At 39.4% G+C, this 19,705-nt stretch overlaps 2 protein-coding genes and 1 long non-coding RNA gene across 3 annotated transcripts in view; 1 reads left to right on the forward strand and 2 right to left on the reverse strand.

Annotated features, from left to right (window-relative positions):
- LOC141344592 (tyrosine-protein kinase JAK1-like) overlaps window positions 1-1,817 on the reverse strand; it is a 21,511-nt gene extending 19,694 nt beyond the window's left edge. Inside the window, exon 1 of the mRNA XM_073849468.1 lies at window positions 1,722-1,817. Coding sequence (XP_073705569.1) covers window positions 1,722-1,817 — 96 coding nt within the window. The remainder of the gene's footprint in view (window positions 1-1,721) is intronic.
- Window positions 1,818-4,936: 3,119 nt separating this feature from the next.
- LOC141343574 (uncharacterized) lies at window positions 4,937-5,623 on the reverse strand. The gene is made up of 3 exons (XR_012356778.1): window positions 5,589-5,623; window positions 5,133-5,325; window positions 4,937-5,060 (listed from the first exon to the last, which is right to left on the reverse strand). It is a non-coding gene; the product is annotated as an uncharacterized lncRNA (long non-coding RNA).
- Window positions 5,624-6,473: 850 nt separating this feature from the next.
- Window positions 6,474-10,659, forward strand: LOC141344184 (leptin receptor gene-related protein). Its single transcript, XM_073848976.1, has 4 exons — window positions 6,474-6,563; window positions 7,110-7,185; window positions 7,262-7,445; window positions 10,119-10,659. Exons 1-4 carry the CDS (start codon window positions 6,545-6,547, stop codon window positions 10,233-10,235), a joined length of 396 nt encoding a protein of 131 aa, XP_073705077.1. The 5' UTR covers window positions 6,474-6,544; the 3' UTR covers window positions 10,236-10,659.
- The last annotated feature ends 9,046 nt before the right edge of the window (window positions 10,660-19,705 follow it).

Genomic DNA, 19,705 nt, shown 5'->3' on the forward strand with positions numbered 1-19,705 from the left:
AACTCTGGTGAGCCCCGAGCAGGGTCTGGTAGTGAAACTCTATTAATGGAGGAGGCCATCGAGGTGGTCCCTCCTCAAGACAGTGTATCCGGGTTCTACAGCCGGTACTTCCAAGAAGGATGGAGGGCTCCGGCCCATTTTAGATCTCAGGCAACTGAACCACTCAGTAAAGAAACTGAAGTTCAGAATGCTCACTATCAAGCATGTAGTGTCAACAAATCAGGTCCGAGGACTGGTTTGTCACGATAGATCTAAAAGACGCATACTTTCACGTCTCCATCCTTCCTCAACACAGGAAGTTCCTTAGGTTCGCTTTCAGGGGCAAAGCTTACCAATTCAGGGTACTTCCTTTCGGCCTAGCTCTCTCTCCCCGTACTTTCACAAAGTGTGTGGATGCTGCTCTGGCTCCTCTGCGACTCCAGGGCATCCGCATACTCAACTACATAGACGACTGGCTCATCCTAGCCAGCTCAGAGCAGTTAGCGGTTCAACACCGAGGTGTCGTTCTCGCTCACATGAAAGAATTGGGGTTGAGACTCAACGCCAAGAAAAGTGTACTTTCTCCATTACTGAGGACCACTTACTTAGGCGTGGTGTGGGATTCGACCACGATGCAGGCACGAATGTCTCCTGCTCGGATCGAGTCGATCCTCACTGCAGCGAATGCGGTCAAGCTAGGCCAGTCACTCACTGTCAAACAGTTCCAAGTACCGTTAGGTCTTATGGCAGCCGCATCCAACGTGATACCTTTTGGACTGCTGCACATGAGACCACTACAGTGGTGGCTCAAGACCAGGGGGTTCTCCCCGAGGGGTAACCCACTCCGCAAGATCAAGGTCACGCGGCGCTGCCTACGTGCCTTGGCTATGTGGAAGAAACCCTGGTTCCTCTCTCAGGGTCCAGTTCTGGGAACTCCGTGTCGCCGTGTCACACTAGCGACGGACGCATCCCTCACTGGATGGGGAGCGGTCATGAGTGGCCGCTCAGCCACTGAGAGCAGTCCAGTATCTCTGGACATGGGAGCAGACGTCCTGCTGAGGCAGGGGTCGAGGCCCGGGGAATACATGCTTCACCCAGAAGGTACAAGAAGCAGATCTGGAGAGTGTTTGTCCAGGTTCAGTGGACCTCTCTGCGACTCAAAAGATATCGCAATGTCCCCTCTGGTACTCTCTAATGCCTCCAGTTCCTAAAACAAGACTGGACGCTATGGTACAGATGTGGCCGAGGCCTCGTCTGTACGCCCTTTCCCCGATCGCTCTGCTCCCGGGAGTTCTGGAACAAGTGTGACCCCCGAGGGGGCACACCTCATAGAGGCCGGTCTCTCAATCAAGGTTGCCGAGACCATCCCTCACTCCAGAGCTCCCCGTATGAGGAAACCCTATGACCTTTAAGGAAGTGGTCGACTGCACGGTGTAACCCACACCAGTTTGACCCAGTTTACTGCCCGCTCGGTACAGTACTGGAGTCTCTGCAGTCTCACTGTCCGCAGGACTAACCCACTCCACCTGATGCAGAACCGGTTAGTGGGAAAAATCCCCTGGTCACACGTTTCCTCCACGGTCAGGAGATCGAGGCTTCATCAGGAAGTAATGAAGCATGGAGAATTCTAAGCATACAGACTCAGAAGATGGGACCTCTGGCGACTCGATAGATATCGCAAGGTTCTCTCTGTTCTCCTTAGTGCCTCCAGGTCCGCTCGGACTGGACGCCATAGCACAGACGTGGCCGAAGCTGCGTCCATACGCATTCTCCCGATCGCTGTGCACCCTGGAGCCCTGGAAAGAGCATGCCGGCATCGACTCGGCTAGTCCGACCATGGTCTCGGACCTCCCCTCTCAGGCTGGGGGCGCGGTTCGCTACCCCCACATGGAGAGGTGGAAAGTTATGGCCCCCGGGGGGGCGCAACTCATAGACTCGGGTCTCTCAACCGAGGTTGTTGAGACCCTGCTCCTATCCAGAGCTCCCTCTACGAGGAAACCTTAAGTGGAACTTGTTTGCTTCATGGTGTCACGAACACCATCCAGACCCAGTTACTGCCCTTCGGTACAGTACTAGAGTCCCCGCAAACTTACCTGTCCACAAAACCAGCTCACTCCACCCTGAGGGTGTTCGTGGCGGCTTATTGGCCTACCACGCCCCTCGTGGAGGCTTGTCGATATGGTTTCCTTGGTGGTGCACTCAGGTTGAGACCCCGAGGGGTCTCAAGCCTCTACTACCTCCATCCTTGGAGTGCGACCTATGGGAAGTATATTTGTCCAGTGTGAGCACTGGACACATACGGCCACAAAGAAAGCATGTGGCACGATCAGAGCTATCAGTAGATGGAGCACGCTGCGGGTTGGTCCTCGCCCCTGACGTTTGTCAGGTTCTATGGTATTGACCTAAAAGCCACCAAGCGTAAGAGCTGATGGATCGAACGTGGCCAGGCTTCCTCTCATTTTGAGAGTACTCTATGAAGCCCCGTTCTCCTCTCTCTACGGTTTACGACTCAGCAAGGCTAAGGTAAGTATAGTTCGGTCCCTCTTGTTCTGGCCCTCTCCAGACAACGGACTAAGACTCCTCGCGTGCCTGAGGGCCGAGGAGTGCCCCTTGCACTAACTACGTAAGCCAAGTAGAAGGTCTGCTCTTATCCTCGTGTGCTCGAGAGCCGAGGATCATACAACCCTCTTGTCCGCGGAATGCTAGACAATGGTCCATTTCCCTCGCGTGCTGGCAAATTTCCCAGACCGGGTGTAATTCGGTCCCTCTGGTTTCTGGCTTTCTCCAGACCACGGACTAAGACTCCTCGTCTGCCTTCAAATAAGGCCGAGGAGTGCCTCATGCACTGGTTGGCTACCAGACAGAGGCCCATACTGTCCTCCCCGTGTGCCCGAGGGCCGGGGATTGCAGTGTCCTGTTGTCCGCATAAGGCTAGACAAAGGCTTATCTTCTCGTGTCCTGGCGGAGCACCAGGCCGAGCCTTGAGTCCCTCTTGCTCTGGCAGAACCCCAGACAAAGGACTACCCTCTCCTCGTGAGCCCGAGGGCCGAGGAGTACCTCTCGCTCTGGCTGGCGACCAGACAGAGGCGGACTACCTGGCTGAGGTCCACTTCTCCCTCTGCACTTATCAATGTCAAGCAAAGGTTGAGAACCCTATCCTCGTGAGCCTGAGGGCCGAGGATCTTGTCACCCTCTTGTCCATAGAATACTAGACAATGGTTTATCTTCCTCGCGTTCTGGCAAATCCACCAGACCGAGTGTAATTCGGTCCCTCTGGTTTCTGGCTTTTTCCAGACCAAGGACTAAGACTCCTCGTCTGCCTAAGGGCCGAGGAGTGCCTCCTGCACTGGCTGGCTACCAGGCAGAGGCCCATACTGTCCTCCCCGTGTGCCCGAGGGCCGGGGATCGCAGTGCCCTCTTGTCCGCACAAGGCTGACAAAGGCTTATCTTCTCGCGTCCTGGCGGAGTACCAGGCCGAGCCCTTGAGTCCCTCTTGTTCTGGCAGGACACCAGACAAAGGACCACCCTTTCCTCGTGAGCCCGAGGGCCGAGGAATACTCTTGAGGTCGATCACACCATCCTCGTGGGTCCAAGGACCGAGGACCACTTCCCACCTGTCCGTACAGACAGTGGTTATTGCAGTCCCTCTTGTGCTGGCTATTCCCAGACAACGGACTAAGACTCTGCGTGTGCCTGAGGGCCGCCGAGTACCTCTCGTTCTGGCTGGCGACCAGACGGAGGAAGACCTGCATTCCTCGTGTGCCTGCGGGCCGAGGAGCACTCTTGGGGTCGAGTGCACTGTCCTCGTGGGTCTGCGGACCGAGGACTTCCCACACCATCTGTCCGTCGAGTGCTAGACAGTGGTCATTCGGTCCCTCTTGTTCTGGCCAACTCCCAGACAAAGGACTAAGACTCTGCGTGTGCCTGAGGGCCGCGGAGTACCTCTCGCTCTGGCTGGCGACCAGACAGAGGTAGAACCCCATTCCCCGTGTGCCTGCGGGCCGGGGAGCACTCTCAAGGTCGGGTGCTGTGTCCTCTTGGACCGAGGACTACCGTATACCATCTGTCCGCCGAGTGCTAGACAGTGGTCATTCGGTCCCTCTTGTTCTGGCTAACCCCCAGACAAAGGACTAAGACTCTGCGTGTGCCTGAGGGCCGCAGAGTGCCTCTCGTTCTGGCTGGCGACCAAGAACTGGCGAGGATTACAGGGCCTTTTTTGTCCGCGTAATGCTAGACAAGGGCTCTTCCCTTTCCACCCTGGTTGAGCAGACACTGCGCAGGGCTTGGAAATTATGGGGGCGTTGGTAGTCTCGTTCCCCATAGCGTTCCTAGACGCGGCTCGAGTTCCCGGAAGGGAACGTCTCGGGTTACGTATGTAACCTAGTTCCCTGAGGGAACGAGACGCCGCGTCTCGGACCATAATTCCCGCACCCTGCGGCGCTCGCTTCATTCCTAAGAGCTGCCGCGGGCGTCGAACACACGTGCTTTATACTTCCCGGTCGATGACGTCACCGCGCCTGTGACGTCACTCCCGTCATTTCATTGGTTGTAAGACATGATTCAGAGTGCGGCCCGCCAATGGCGTTCCCCATAGCGTTCCTAGACGCGGCGTCTCGTTCCCTCAGGGAACTAGGTTACATACGTAACCCGAGACGTTTTTATGCATGATAGTAACTTTAGAATATGATCAAACAGTTTAAAATGGCTGGGCTGCTATATATATACAAATTTTGATGACTACAGAAATATGTTAATTCAGTACACATGGACCAAAATTGTGAATTCACTACATGTACTTACTATATAGTTAGGGTTTGGTTTAGGGTTACTTGCATGTAAGTATGCATAACTAATTGTTATTATAATAGTAATTACATTTAACATGTAACAAGGACACCTTAAAATAAAGTGTTACCAGAACATCTCACAGAAAAACAAAGAGAAAAGACAGGACTACCTCATGCGATAGTACAGCTTCAGTCTTGTAGTTTTTTCAATGTTGAACAAATGATTGGGAGGATACCAGATCTTGCTAAATTCATCATAAAGGGCGAACAAACTGCTACACAGTGGAGATATACCTGTAATATGGAGACATTATTGATTCTGTGACCATTACAATGTTCGTTTTGTGGAATAGCTGAAAAACTTACCCAACTTCTTGGCAGCTTCAACACACAGCTCTTCTGCTGTGAAACTTCCTGAGAGGTGAATGATCTGGTGTGTCTCTGGCAGGTAAAAATGTATCTCCAGCCCCTGTAGTATCACTTCTGAGGCCATGACTGACTTCTTCTTTTTTAGCACTTTATTAATAAGGTCCCGGCAAAATCCCATTCCAACAATTTCCTAAGTACAGTAAAATAAAATTCTGTCAACATACCTACGGTATAGAAGAACACTTCCTCCTTCGAAATACAGTAAACCATGTTCTTCACAAACACCTGGAACCTTTACAGGTAGTTTAATAGAAACTGAAAGTTTGTAGAAGAACTCAATTCACGACTAACACACTTCTTTCCCATTTCTGACTATCATTAGCGTTTTGGGATTCTTATAGCTACGAATGAATTCATAAAAGATCTAAATCACGCAAAATAATTGTACCTTACCGTCGACAGACCATTTCGACAAGATTCGCTTCCGAGGAAACTGATGATGGGGAGATTCTGATAATCTACGTCATCCACACGCCGAATCTGATTGGCTGCTAGACATTTCTCGCCTGACGTCACCTTTATTTAACCCTTAATTAGTAGACATTTCTGTCGCTGTAATACAGTCATGCATCGGCCTCAAGTCTAAGTCATTTTCCAGCGAAAAGCTCTGTGGGTACAGGTTGCGGTCTTGCTAAATAATGAATGCACGTTCAAATGGCCACAGTATTTTCTAGTCTCGAATCTTGCCATTTTGTTGTTTTTTCTTTTCTAATACAAACTTACACTGTATATTCGATTAAATATGTGTGCGTTTTATTATTTAGGCTATTTTAAGATGAACTCATTTAATAATATTCATTATTATTAGATTGACAGACAAAATTATATGAACTAATAAATACATCTAAAGTATTTATTAATCTTAGTTAAAGTTAATTTTAACATTCTCTAATACATTTAAACTTCTAATATGTAAAATACAATTATACAATTAAAAATTAAAAAAAAAAAAAAAAAAATTAAAATTAAAAACTGTTAATGTTATTTAACGGACCTGAGCTATGATGTAACAATAAAACGATCAAAAAATCAAAACAAAGATTAATACATACTGAACAAAATGTTAGTTAATTAATGCAATAACTAATATTAACTAGTGGGACATTGTAATATGTTACAAATTAGATGATCAAACTGAAGCGATAATGATAATAATAATAATAATTTACTATTATTATATATTATTTGTTTTTCTGGAGTAAATCTTTAAAGCTTTAAAAAGTAGATTTTCATCTTTGTAGGCCAAGTTTATGTAACTGCTCCTTTAAGGGTGTACCAGTAAGTTTGAGGAAATAGGAAGTCAGTCCAGTAACATTTACCACAAAGACAAGAAACAAAGACGTATGTGAATGATGGCAGGAATAAAAGGTAAAACTTACTCGTTACTCGTTTTCTGATCTATGCAACACTTTATAATACTTACTTTATAAAACGAAACCACGCCGATCTTTTTAAGAGTGCATTTGCTGTCGAGCGAAACTTTAACGTCTTGTAAACTTTGTTGAGCTTTCATAACTACCGACTGCTACGGAAAATTTTTACGTCTAATATAATGCAAATGGTGCAGATTGGTTGATTAAAGTCTATTAAGTGTTATATAGCAATGATATATAATCCTACATCGTCAACTAAGGTTTAAGTTTCACTAAAGCTTACGTTAGTTTTACTTACATTTGCTGTTATGCTGTCCTTTTGGGAGCCGCATTCAGTAACGTTAAATAACAAAAGATATGAAAATTAAATGAAGAAATGATCTTATACATGAAAAAAATCACGTAGATTATTTACACGCAGTTTAGTCACTAAGTACGCCATTTCTGCAGCTGCGAGCTATATCCTGAAGAGGGCCATATAAACAAACGCAATGTTTCAGTAAATCCTTGGCCTTGACTAATCTGAATTATTCCATTTCAGCTCTTGTTGCGTTGTCCTTCAGTGGTGCACTTGGACTGACTTTTCTCCTTTTGGGATGTGCCCTGGAACAGTTTGGGTAGGTTTATGTTTTTGTCATCTGTGGATCCGAAGTGCAGTAATTCAAGATAACCTCAACTTGCTTTTTTCCTCAGAGTGTACTGGCCAATGTTTGTCCTGATGTTCTACATCCTGTCACCTATCCCGAATTTAATAGCCAGGAGGCATGCGGACGACACTGAGTCAAGCAATGCATGCAGGGAGCTTGCATTCTTCTTAACCACTGGAATTGTGGTGTCAGCCTATGGGCTGCCGGTCGTGCTTGCACGGAAATCTGTGGTGAGTACTGAACAGTGTTGGGGAAAGTTACTGCATTACAATATTTAGTTACTCCCTAAAAAAGTAACTAATTATGTTACTTAGTTACGTTACTTTTGTGTACCTTTTTCAATCAGGCCAGGGCTTGCTTGTTTGTTTTTAATATAAAAAGTTCTATTTTTGGCAAATGTAAAAACCTTTTCACACCAAAAGCCTCAGGTTTAGAGAAAAGTAAATTCACGTCTGTACAGTAGACCACAGAAGAAAAAATGTCAACTCTTCAGCAATAAAAAAAAGAAAACAAATGTTAGATTATCTTGAGTAATTTTTGCTTATTAGTATGGATGAATCGGATCCTCAAAGGTCGGCAGCAAAGACATTGGTTAATAAAATTATTTAACATATTTAATTATTGCAGGTTTGCATTGAATTTCACTTCACTGTTTTTATTCATTTCGAGGAATACTATATCTGTTTTTTCAGTGAGTGAGATGAATTAATGCATGTTCACATTTATTCTAGAACTGAAGTAACATCTTACTCACAATTTCTCTCAACATGGGGACAGGAGAGCTTTTAATCAATAAATGGGGGGGAAAAGTAACTCAGATATTTTCTTGTCAATTAAAAAGTAATGCGTTACTTTACTAGTTACTTGGAAAAGTAATATTATTATGTAACTTGCATTACTTGTAATGCATTACCCCCAACACTGGTACTGAATATACTGTATGTCCCGTTTCAGTTTTGTCTTGACCTTTTTAATGCTAAACAATTTGACATTAGGTGATGAATTTCTTCTGTTGAACACAAAACAAGGTTACAGCTGTTACCAATATTCTTCAAATATCTTATTTTTTGTTCAGAAAGAAACTCATACAGGTTTGGAACAAGTGAATTTTTATTTTTTGGGTAAACTATCGCTTTAACAATATAATATAGAAGAATAAAAACATGTCCAGTGCATTTTTAATCTTAAAAAAAGAAAGGAAAAAGAAACTATCATCTTTTAAGGACCATGTTTTATTTGTTATTTATATCTAGATATATTTATTCTATTTTATATATTTGTGTTTAATTGTATTTAATATTTATATTTACTTTTTTATCAATTTATATGATTACAGTTATGAGAATCATTGTTACTTTAGTGTAATATTTAGAGGTACTTTTATAATTTAGTAATATTTTGAATCCGTTATTTATTTATTTTATTTATAAAGGTTTTTTTTACATTTTTTGTTTTAATTTTAAGTTTAGGTTAAGTTTTAGTCAGTTTGTTGTGTTTTGTCATTTTTAGTGGTTTTTGTTTTTTTAAATATACACTAGCAGTCAAAAGTTTTTCCGCTCACCAAGCCCGCATTTATTTGATCCAAAATACAGCAAATACAGTAACATTTTAAAACATTTTACTATTTAAAATAGCTGCTTTATATTTGAATATGTTTTAAAATGCAATTTATTCCTGTGATCAAAGCAAAATTTTCATCATTAGTCGATTCAGTGTCATATGATCCTTCACAAATTATTCTAATTTGTTAATTTTGCTGTTCAAGAAACATTTATTATTTTTATTATTATTTAAACAGTTGAGTAATTGTTTTTTCAGGATTCATTGATAAACAGAAAAATCAAAAGTTTAGCATTTATTTGAAATAAAAAGTTTTTGTAACATTCACTAAAAGCATAAAAGCAAGAGTCAGTATACTTTTTTTAAAAATACTGTTATTTAGCAAGGATGCTTTAAGTGCATCAAAAGTGATAATAAAGACATTCATAATGTTACAAATGATTAACAAGACTTCTACATCATTTATTAATCTTAGTTAATGTTAATTTCAGCATTTACTGATGCATTATTAAAATAAGTTTTGCTTGTTAACATTAGTTAATGCACTGTGAACTAACAAAAGATTAATAAATAGTGCAATAAATGTATTGTTCATTGTTCGTTCATGTTAGTTAATACATTAACTAATGTTAATGAATGACACCTTATTTTAAAGTGTTACCAAGAAAACATTAAAAATCTTACTGTCCAAAAACTTTTGACTGGTAGTGTATGTCTATATAGTTTTATTCGTTTTTATTTTAGTTTTAGTTTTGATCAACCAACCAATTTAAACCAAAATAAAAGAAATGTTTAATTGGCAAGTTATTTCAGGCAACATTTAACATTTAAAAACATTTAGGTATTTCAGGTAGCATTCACTTTACTTCAAGTAGCAAAAATGTTTTTTATGCTTTTAATTTTGCTTTCAGTTTTAGTTTTGGCCAACCATAATATCTCTGAGGAGAATGTGGATAGGTTTTGCATTACAGTAATGAAAATAGGGAAGGAATACTGCAGTGCAGATATCTTAATGGTTTTTAAAAATAGTCTGTCTTCCTTTAAATTGTATTTCTTCCTTGTTTAATTAGATTCCCAGGTAAATTATGACCTATTCATCACGTATAATAATACCTCTGAGGTTATAGCAGAATTCTGATTTTGTACAATGCTCCAACATCACTGTGGAAGCATTGATTAAATTTCATTTTATTTTTGTTCAACTCGCATTTAGAGCTCACATGTCCGCAAAATGGCTTAAAAGCATATACAGACAGAATATGCTTTCGAAAATGGCAAACCAGATAGTACACTGAATAAAAAATGTCACCATGAATGAAGCTAATGGCTGTTTTCCTCTGCAGATCCAGTGGGGCGCCTGTGGCCTAGTAATGGCAGGCAATTGTGTCATTTTTCTGACCATTCTGGGTTTCTTCCTGATATTCGGAGGTGGAGATGACTTCAGCTGGGAACAGTGGTAAACCTAATCCGGAAGAAGAGCATAACTACATTATAAACAGCGAAACTTTAAATAGTTTGCCATGGCAATGCTGATTAACCCAGGCCTTGACAGAGACTGTGTCCATCGCTTTGCTTCACTCTCGGTTATGGCTGCTCTGTTACTCTGCTTCTGCTTTTTCATTTGCATGTGCATACAACAATTTGCTTAGAAACCGGTAATTGTGAAGTTGCATTTATAGAAATATTGCATTTAAACAGCAAAATGGAAAATCTCACAAAACCTTTATAGTACATTTTGGGTCATAGTTTCTCAAATCAAATTCTATTTTACTTAAATAAAATGAAGCCTGTTTTAGGCCTTTTTTTTTTTTTTTCAACATTATGCAAAAGTTATTTATTTGATATGTATGGGAAAAAATATTTGATTGCTGTTTTTTATTTTATTTGCGGTATTAAAGAGGTTTAGATAGAGATTTAGAAAATAATTCACTAAAATAGGCTTCATTTATATATATATATATATTCATGCTTTTCAAATAATTAATTGTAGTATGAAATCATTTATGCAATCCAATAAAACCAAAGTTTATAATTTAATAATACACAAAGAATAGAGCCTATTTTTCTGTCCTTTTTAGCAGCTTGAATTGTTAGTGCATCATTAAATTATTACCCTGAATAAATTAATGATCATTGTTTTGACTTGATATATAGGCCTACCAGTTATAAGCATAATAAATTATCTAACAATGCCACTGTCACCTAAGAGTTATAGCAGTGCTTTGTGTTTGCAAACAGAAGCACTGTAACCATGGCAGTCTATGAAGCGTTTTTGTCTTTGTTTTTGCAATGCCACTAACGTCAATTGCGGATTGGACTCATTAAGCTTTAACCTTCTTAAACTGTTTACGCCACATTACCAAAGCAAACATCTTACTGCTGTTCCATTGCTTCATTCCTTGTTTACATCTGTTGTATGATTCCTTGTGGGTCTGTAGAAACGGGAAGAAAAGTTTTGTATGAGTGCAGAATACAATCACAACAGCCTTTCAGCGATTATAGAATGTTTAGTATAGTTACTTTTTATTAAAACAATATATGATTCATGCAATCCCAGAAACATTTTCTTACAACTGACATAATTCCATATCAAAGCTTATGAAACACTATGACATGTAATTTGTAATGCTGTAGTCTATATAGTAAATGCATTGTCTGAGATCCAATTTCGCCTGAACGTCAGAGTGTTCAGGTTTACTGATTGACAGTTTCGCACTACTGGTGTTGTCATTAATATTTTATAAAGGATTATGGATTATAAGATTCATTTTATCCACAGTTTTTCGGTTTTGTTTCTTTAGAGGGTAGACTGACTTTACATCGAATCACTTGTATAAGGGATGTTTTTAATGTACCTTTGTGATCTTTGACTCTGTTTTAGCACTTTCAAACAATATCAATTTGATTATATGAATTAAAACACTTGAATTTTTCATTTTCTGTCTTGTCACAATTTTGTCTTATTTTTATTAACCCTATACACTACCTGTGAAATGTTTTTGGACAGAAAGAATTTTAATGTTTTTTAAAGAAGTCTGCAAAATTATAGAAATAATACTTTTATTTAGCAAGGATGGTTTATATTGATCATAAAGACATTTATAATGTTACAAAAGATTTCTATTTCAGAAAAATGCTGATCTTCTGAGCTTTTCATTCATTAAAGAAACCTGAAAAATTCTACTCAACTGTTTTCAACATAATAATAATAATCAATGTTTTTTGAGCAGCAAATCAGAATATTAAAACGATTTCTGAAGGATCATGTGACTGGAGTAATGATGCTAAAAATTCAGCTTTGAAATCACAGAATTTGAAAAATATTCAATTAGAAAACATTTTAAATTGTAAAAATATTTCAAAATTGTACTATTTTTGCTGTACTTATGTAGATGTGCAAATCTTGTTGCATCAAGATTTGAGGGTCTAAAGGTGCGACAGCTAAGTACTGAGTTAAGGGTGTGAATACTTATGCAATGTTTTTATTTTTATTTTTTTTTATAAATTTATGAAGTTTTTGCTTTGTCATTGTGGTGCATGGAGTGTAGATTGATGTGGAAAAGAAGTCATTTAAAACATTTTAACATAAGACAGCAGCATAAAATGTGAAAAAATAAAGGGGTGTGAATACTTTTGCAAGGCACTGTAAGTGATTGTTACTTTTTGTTTGTTTTTATTAGATATTAGAATGATTTCTGAAGGATCATGTGACTGGAGTAATAATGCTAAAATTTCAGCTTTGAAATCACAGGAATAAATTACATTTCAAAATATATTTGATTAGAAAACAGTTGTTTCAAATTGTAAAAATATTTCAAAATTGTACTATTTTTGCTGTACTTATGTAGATGTGCAAATCTTGTTGCATCAAGATTTGAGGGTGTAAAGGTGCGACAGCTAAGTACTGAGTTAAGGGTATGAATACTTATGCAATGTTCTTATTTCAGTTTTTTATTTTTTAAAAATGTATGAAGTTGTGACAATTCTGATTTTGCTTTATGGAGTGTAGACTGATGTGGAAAAAAAGTCATTTAAAACATTTTAACATAAGGCAGCAAAATAAAATGTGAAAAAATAAAGGGGTATGAATACTTTTGCAAGGCACTGTAAGTAATTTGTCATTTTTTGTTTGTTTTTTATTAAATATTAGAATGATTTCTGGAGGATCATGTAAGTAATGCTAAAATTTCAGCTTTGAAATCAAAAGAATAAATAAATTACATTTTAAAATATATTGAATTAGAAAACAGTTATTTTAAATATTAAAAATAATTCAAAATTTTACTGTTTTTGCTGTACTTTAGATTAAAAAAATGCAGGCTTAGTGAACAGAAGAGGCTTCTTAAATAAACAAAAAATCTTACTGTTCAAAAACTTTTGACTGGTAGTGTATATACAGTAAATAGTGTTTTTTGACTTATGATTTTAAAAATGCACATATAAATGCATATAGCAACTTATAGCAATGGATTCTATTGACGTGAGGTATGTTAGAAGTGACAAGCTACTTACAGAGAAGACGGATACAAACCAGATGATGGGTGTTCTGGGATTGTAACTATATAAGGTTTGTTTCAAAGACATGTTTACCCTGAAATATAACATGTGAGTGACAGCACAATGACAGATCTGTATTGACATCATACTATTACAACTGGCTTACTTCCCATGTTTGCTGCAGATGTAACGTGAGTAAGAAGGCAAACATTTTTGTATCTGGAGGTGGCAGATATTGTAGCAGTGTGTGCAGAGTCCAGCTGAGAAATCACTGAAGCTTGAATATGACAGATATGAGAAAGAAAGCCGTAAGATATTTCTGGATTGTTGCACCTGTGTGGTCTGTCAAGGTCAACTGATCATCCTGAACATGTCAGATGTTTGTTTATAGTTACGCTTCATAGCCGCCTTTTATATAAAGAAATGAGAGTAAACGTGACTTTGATCAAAGTGAACACGTGTTCCTACAGTACAGAGCATTCCTCTCACCTGTTGGTTAACACTGAGTTAGGCTATTCTTTTCATTTTTAATGTAGAGATTTAAACTTTGTTCTCTTTATACATTGCATAACAAATTTAATAAAACAAATTTATGTAAGGTGTTTAACAAATGTACGTAAGGTTTGTGTCACTGCTGCTCCAAACTAACAGTATTGGTGATTACCAAAATCATTGTTTAGCTTTCTATATTGGTTAGTCCTCCAATATGCAATATGCACATTTTAGTAACAATAGGTTTTTTCTAATGCTATAATTATTCCGGTTATCTATGAAAAAATTGTCAAGCGCTTTATAGTGTTTTTCTTCAGATATTTGTCTTTTCTCTTTATTACGACAGGTGGTCTAATAAATTCAGCACTGTTTTCAGAACATTCAGTTGACACATTTGTTTGAAGGACATTGGGCAGGATGTGGAATATTGTGATTTTTGTCAATAAAATAAAAAAATTGGGATTTAAGCCAATTAATTGATTAATCGAAAAAATAATCGACCAACTAAACGATTATCAAAATAATAATTAGTTGCAGCCCTACACTAAATATATATACAAAATAACACAAAATTTGTCAACTGATTTCAAAAACAAACTCCATTCATAGGTATGTTCTCTATATATTCTCATTCATATACAGTGCCTTGCGAAAGTATTCATACCCCTTTATTTTTTCACATTTTGTTATGTTGCTGCCTTATGTTAAACTGCTTTCAATTATTTTATTCTCCCCCCACATCAATCTACTCCATACACCACAATAACGAAGCGAAAAGCAAGTTTTTATCATTTTTGCACATTTATTAAAAATAAAACACTTAAATGATTCCATTGCATAAGTATTCATACCCTTATCTAGGACAGTTGAAATTTAGCTCAGGAGCATTCATATTGCTTGTAGATGTTACTACACTTCGATCGAAGTTAACCTGTGGCAAATTCAATTGAATGGGTATGATTTGGAAATAGCTGAAAATGCATATCAGAGCAAAAACCAAGCCCAGTAGAGCTCAGAGACAGGATTTCATCAAGCCACACATCTGGGGAAGAGTTCAGAAAGAAACAATTAAGACTCTTCCTAGAGCTGGCTTCCTAGCCAAATCGAGCAACTGAGGGATAAGGACCTTGCCTAGAGTGATGACCAAGAAGCTGATGGTCACTCTAGTTGAGCTCCATGATCATATATGCAGATGGGAGAAACTTACAGAAGGACAAACATCACTGCAACATTGCACCGATCTGGGCTTTATAACAGTGTGGCCAAACTCAATCCTCTCCTCAGTGAAGACACATGAAAACACACTTGGAATTTGCAAAAAAAAAAAACATCTAAAGGACCCTCAGACTGTGAGAAACAAGAATCTGAGATCCGATGAACCTCAATTCCAAGCATCATGTTTGAAGGAAACCAGGCACTGCTCATCAGCTGTAGAGTACCATCCCAACAGTAAAGTGTGCTGGTAGCAGCCTCATGCTGTGGGGATGTTTTTCAGCGCCAGGGACTGAGGGACTCGTCAGAGTAGAAGAAAAGCTCAATGCACCAAAATATAGAGATAGCCTTAATGAAAACCCAGTCCAGAGCATTCAGAACATCAGACTGGGCAGAAGGTTCACCTTCCAACAGAACAATGACCCTAGGCACACAGCAAGAGTGGCTTATAGACAACTTTGTGAATGTCCTTGAGTGAACCCAATCAAACAGTTCTGGAGAAACCTGAAAATGTCTGCCAGACACCATCCAAGATGACAGAGCTTGAGAGGTGAAGAGGTGAGGCGAAGAATGGCAGATAATTGCCAAATACTGATGTGCAAAAGGTGCTTTAGTTAAGGGTATGAATACTTATGCAATGTTCTTATTTCAGTTTTTTAATACATTTATGTTAAGTTGTGACAATTCTGTTTTTGCTTTGTCATTATGGTGAATGGAGTGTAGATTGATGTGGAAAAAAGTAATTTAAAACAGCATAAAATGTTGGGGTAAAATGGGGTATGAATACTTTTGCAAGGCACTGCAAGTAATTTTGTCCTCTGATTTTAATTGTTTTTTGGCCTGTAATACTTATAAGATAATTACATAGTTATTCAAATCAATATTATTTTTATTATAATTTTATGAAGCTTTTGTATCCCCTTTTAATCTTGAAAGCTTCAGTCCCGGTTGCATGGAAGAGAGACGCTGCATGAGGTCAGTAATACTGAATATTGTCACTAAATATAAGTGCATAATAATACACACAGTTTGTCAAATGAATTAGAAAAAACTTCATTCAGATGTTCTCCTAAGTAATTTTGACCTCTGATTTTATATGAATTTTAGCCTGTATTACAGCATTAGTCATACTGACTATATGATAATTTATGAAAATATGATGCTTTTGCATCCCTTTTTCATCTTTAAAGCTTCAGTCCCGGGAGATTGTAGCTGCATAGACAAGAGACACAGCATGACGTCACTAAATATATGTGCATAACAATATACACAATTAGCCAAATAAGTTAAAAAAAATAAACCTCATTTAAATATATTCCAAGCAGTTTTGTAACTGCATGTAAAACAGACAGTATGACATCACAAAATATTTAATATTCACAAAATACATATGCATAATAACACAAATTATATTATGCTTTTGCATCCTTTTTTAATATTGAAAGCTTTAATTTTCATTTTACATACAGCATATTGCATTTAAATGTAGACCACATTAGTAGACAAAATCCCAAGCATAATGTATTGAACGGAAGCAGCTAAAGTTTCAAATATATTCTATATTTTAATGATGAAGGGATACAATTACAAAATTACAAAATATCACAGAAAACCTGCCTGAAGACAGGAAGACAGACCCGTCCTGCTGAGCTTTGTCTTTCTCTGAGCGCTCTTCTCGTGCTCAGATTCAAATAAATAAATGAGCGGTCCGCAGACGGCAGCGGTGCCACTCGGTAATGACCTTCCCTGGGGAGTTTTGCTCTATTTTTAAGCGCGATCAAAGTGGCCAGACTGAATGATGATAATTAAACAGGAGGAAGCCTGGTCTTCAGAGGTGTCCTAAAGCAGATAAGAAACGTCTTCATGCTTTTGATTATGAAAAAAAGACGTAAAAATATTTACCCAAAATGATATATTATTTCAAATATTGATTTCTTAAAATTGTTATAATGGCACATCTCCTACTGTAAGCTTTGTAGGGTCTGCAGGGTTGGCAAACTGACAAGCATTTGAAATACAAGAGCATCATTCATAAGAGACTGCATGATGTTTACTTTCAGAAAGCATCAATGAAAAAGCACAACTGAATGCTTAGTCACATGCCTTCAGAAAAAAAAAAATCATTCAAGAATTACTTCTAATAAATCCTAATGCTCATCATTCTGAGACACTGGAGAGATACATGATAGTTCTTCTAAAAACGGCGGTTGTGGGTTAGGAAAGGGCCCTCCAGTGGCCATGAATTTCTGCACCTCACAACCGTTGCCTGGAAACAGCCCAGTGATCCTCTGATTTATTTATTTCATTCATTTACCACATTTTACTTGTACCTTTTTTATTTCGTTTTTATGTTTACTCGTTAGGTAAAACTGACCTTGCGTGACTTTCTGACACATTGCAGATGGTTTTGCTTTTTTATCTCGTGAGTTTATTGATGTGTCTCAAACACAAAGCACCTTACTGTATGGAGTACACCATGAAATATATATAGAGATGAATGCTCTATGAAAGATCATGCAAACTTGCCACATTTTAGCAGACACAGTTATGACCTTGAATAGTCACTTTTAATCTAATTTCACGAGTTCGCCCTTACATCTAATCTGCTTGAGCGAGTAATAAGCATATTTTGGCGTGCTGTCCTGGGGAAGGGTTCCAGGCCCGGAATACAGGCCGGACCCAGAGAACTCCCCCTCCCTAGTTTGGGATAGAAACAGATTAGAAGTGGGGAGTTGGGGTGGAGGAGGGATGCCAAGAAACTGTCGCTGGATGGAGGTAAGACGGCTGGCTATATATATATGATGCGTTAATTCGATGATTGGCTAAACGAGTTACACCTGTGCCAAATAGATTGATTATCTGATCGTGCTCCTCCCGAACCTTGTTAAGAAAACATAATTTAAAGCTAATTACTTATTTATACAAACAAGTTTATTTCAAAGTTTCTTTATAAAAAGAGATAGACACTTGTTATAGACATTGTTCCAGATAGAGAGATAGCTAGATGGATGACGACAGACAGACGAATGGACAGGCGGACATATAGATAGATAGACAGTCAGACAGACAGACAGACAGACAGACAGACAGACAGACAGACAGATAGACGGACAGACAGACAGACAGATAGAGAGACAGACAGACAGACAGACAGACAGACAGACAGACAGACAGACAGACAGACAGATAGATAGATAGATAGATAGATAGATAGATAGATAGATAGATAGATAGATAGATACTTAGATGGATGGACAGGCAGAAGATAGATAGACGGATGGACGGACAAATGGATGGATGACGACAGACAGACGGATGGACGGACAGACATATAGATAGACAGTCGGACGGATGGATGGGTGGACACATAGACAGATAGATAAATAGATAGGTACTCGGATGGATGGACAGGCAGAAGATAGACAGACAGACGGACGGACAGATGGATGGATGACGACAGATGGACGGACAGACATATAGATAGATAGTCGGATGGATGGACAGGTGGACACATAGACAGACAGACAGACAGACAGACAGACAGACAGACAGATAGATGGATGACGACAGACAGACGGATGGATGGACGGACAGATATATAGATAGACAGTCGGACGGATGGACGGACAAATGGATGGATGACGACAGACAGACGGATGGACGGACAGACATATAGATAGACAGTCGGACGGATGGACGGGCGGACACATAGACAGATAGATAAATAGATAGGTACTCGGATGGATGGACAGGCAGAAGATAGACAGACAGACGGACGGACAGATGGATGGATGACGGCAGATGGACGGACCGACATATAGATAGATAGTCGGATGGATGGACAGGTGGACACACAGACAGACAGACAGACAGACAGACAGACAGACAGACAGACAGACAGACAGACAGACAGACAGACAGATAGATGGATGACGACAGACAGACGGATGGATGGACGGACAGATATATAGATAGACAGTCGGACGGATGGACGGACAAATGGATGGATGACGACAGACAGACGGATGGACGGACAGACATATAGATAGACAGTCGGACGGATGGACGGGCGGACACATAGACAGATAGATAAATAGATAGATACTCGGATGGATGGATAGGCAGAAGATAGACAGACAGACGGACGGACAGATGGATGGATGACGACGACAGATGGATGGACAGACATATAGATAGATAGTCGGATGGATGGACAGGCGGACACATAGACAGACAGACAGACAGATAGATGGATGACGACAGACAGACGGATAGATGGACGGACAGATATATAGATAGACAGTCGGATGGATGGACGGACGGACAGACGGACGGACAGATAGATAGATAGATAGATAGATAGATAGATAGATAGATAGATAGATAGATAGATAGATAGATAGATAGATAGATAGATAGATAGACAATTGGATGGATGGACGAGCGGACACATAGACAGATAAATAGATAGATACTCGGATGGATGGACAGGCAGAAGATAGATAGATGGACGGACGGATGGACAGATGGATGGATGACGACAGACAGACGAATGGACAGGCGGACATATAGATAGATAGACAGTCGGACGGATGGACGGGCGGACACATAGACGGACAGACAGACAGACAGACAGACAGACAAACAGACAGACAGATAGATAGATAGATAGATAGATAGATAGATAGATAGATAGATAGATAGATAGATAGATAGATAGATAGATAGA

Source organism: Garra rufa, chromosome 10, assembly GCF_049309525.1.
Source record: "Garra rufa chromosome 10, GarRuf1.0, whole genome shotgun sequence".
Lineage (NCBI taxonomy): Eukaryota > Metazoa > Chordata > Actinopteri > Cypriniformes > Cyprinidae > Garra > Garra rufa.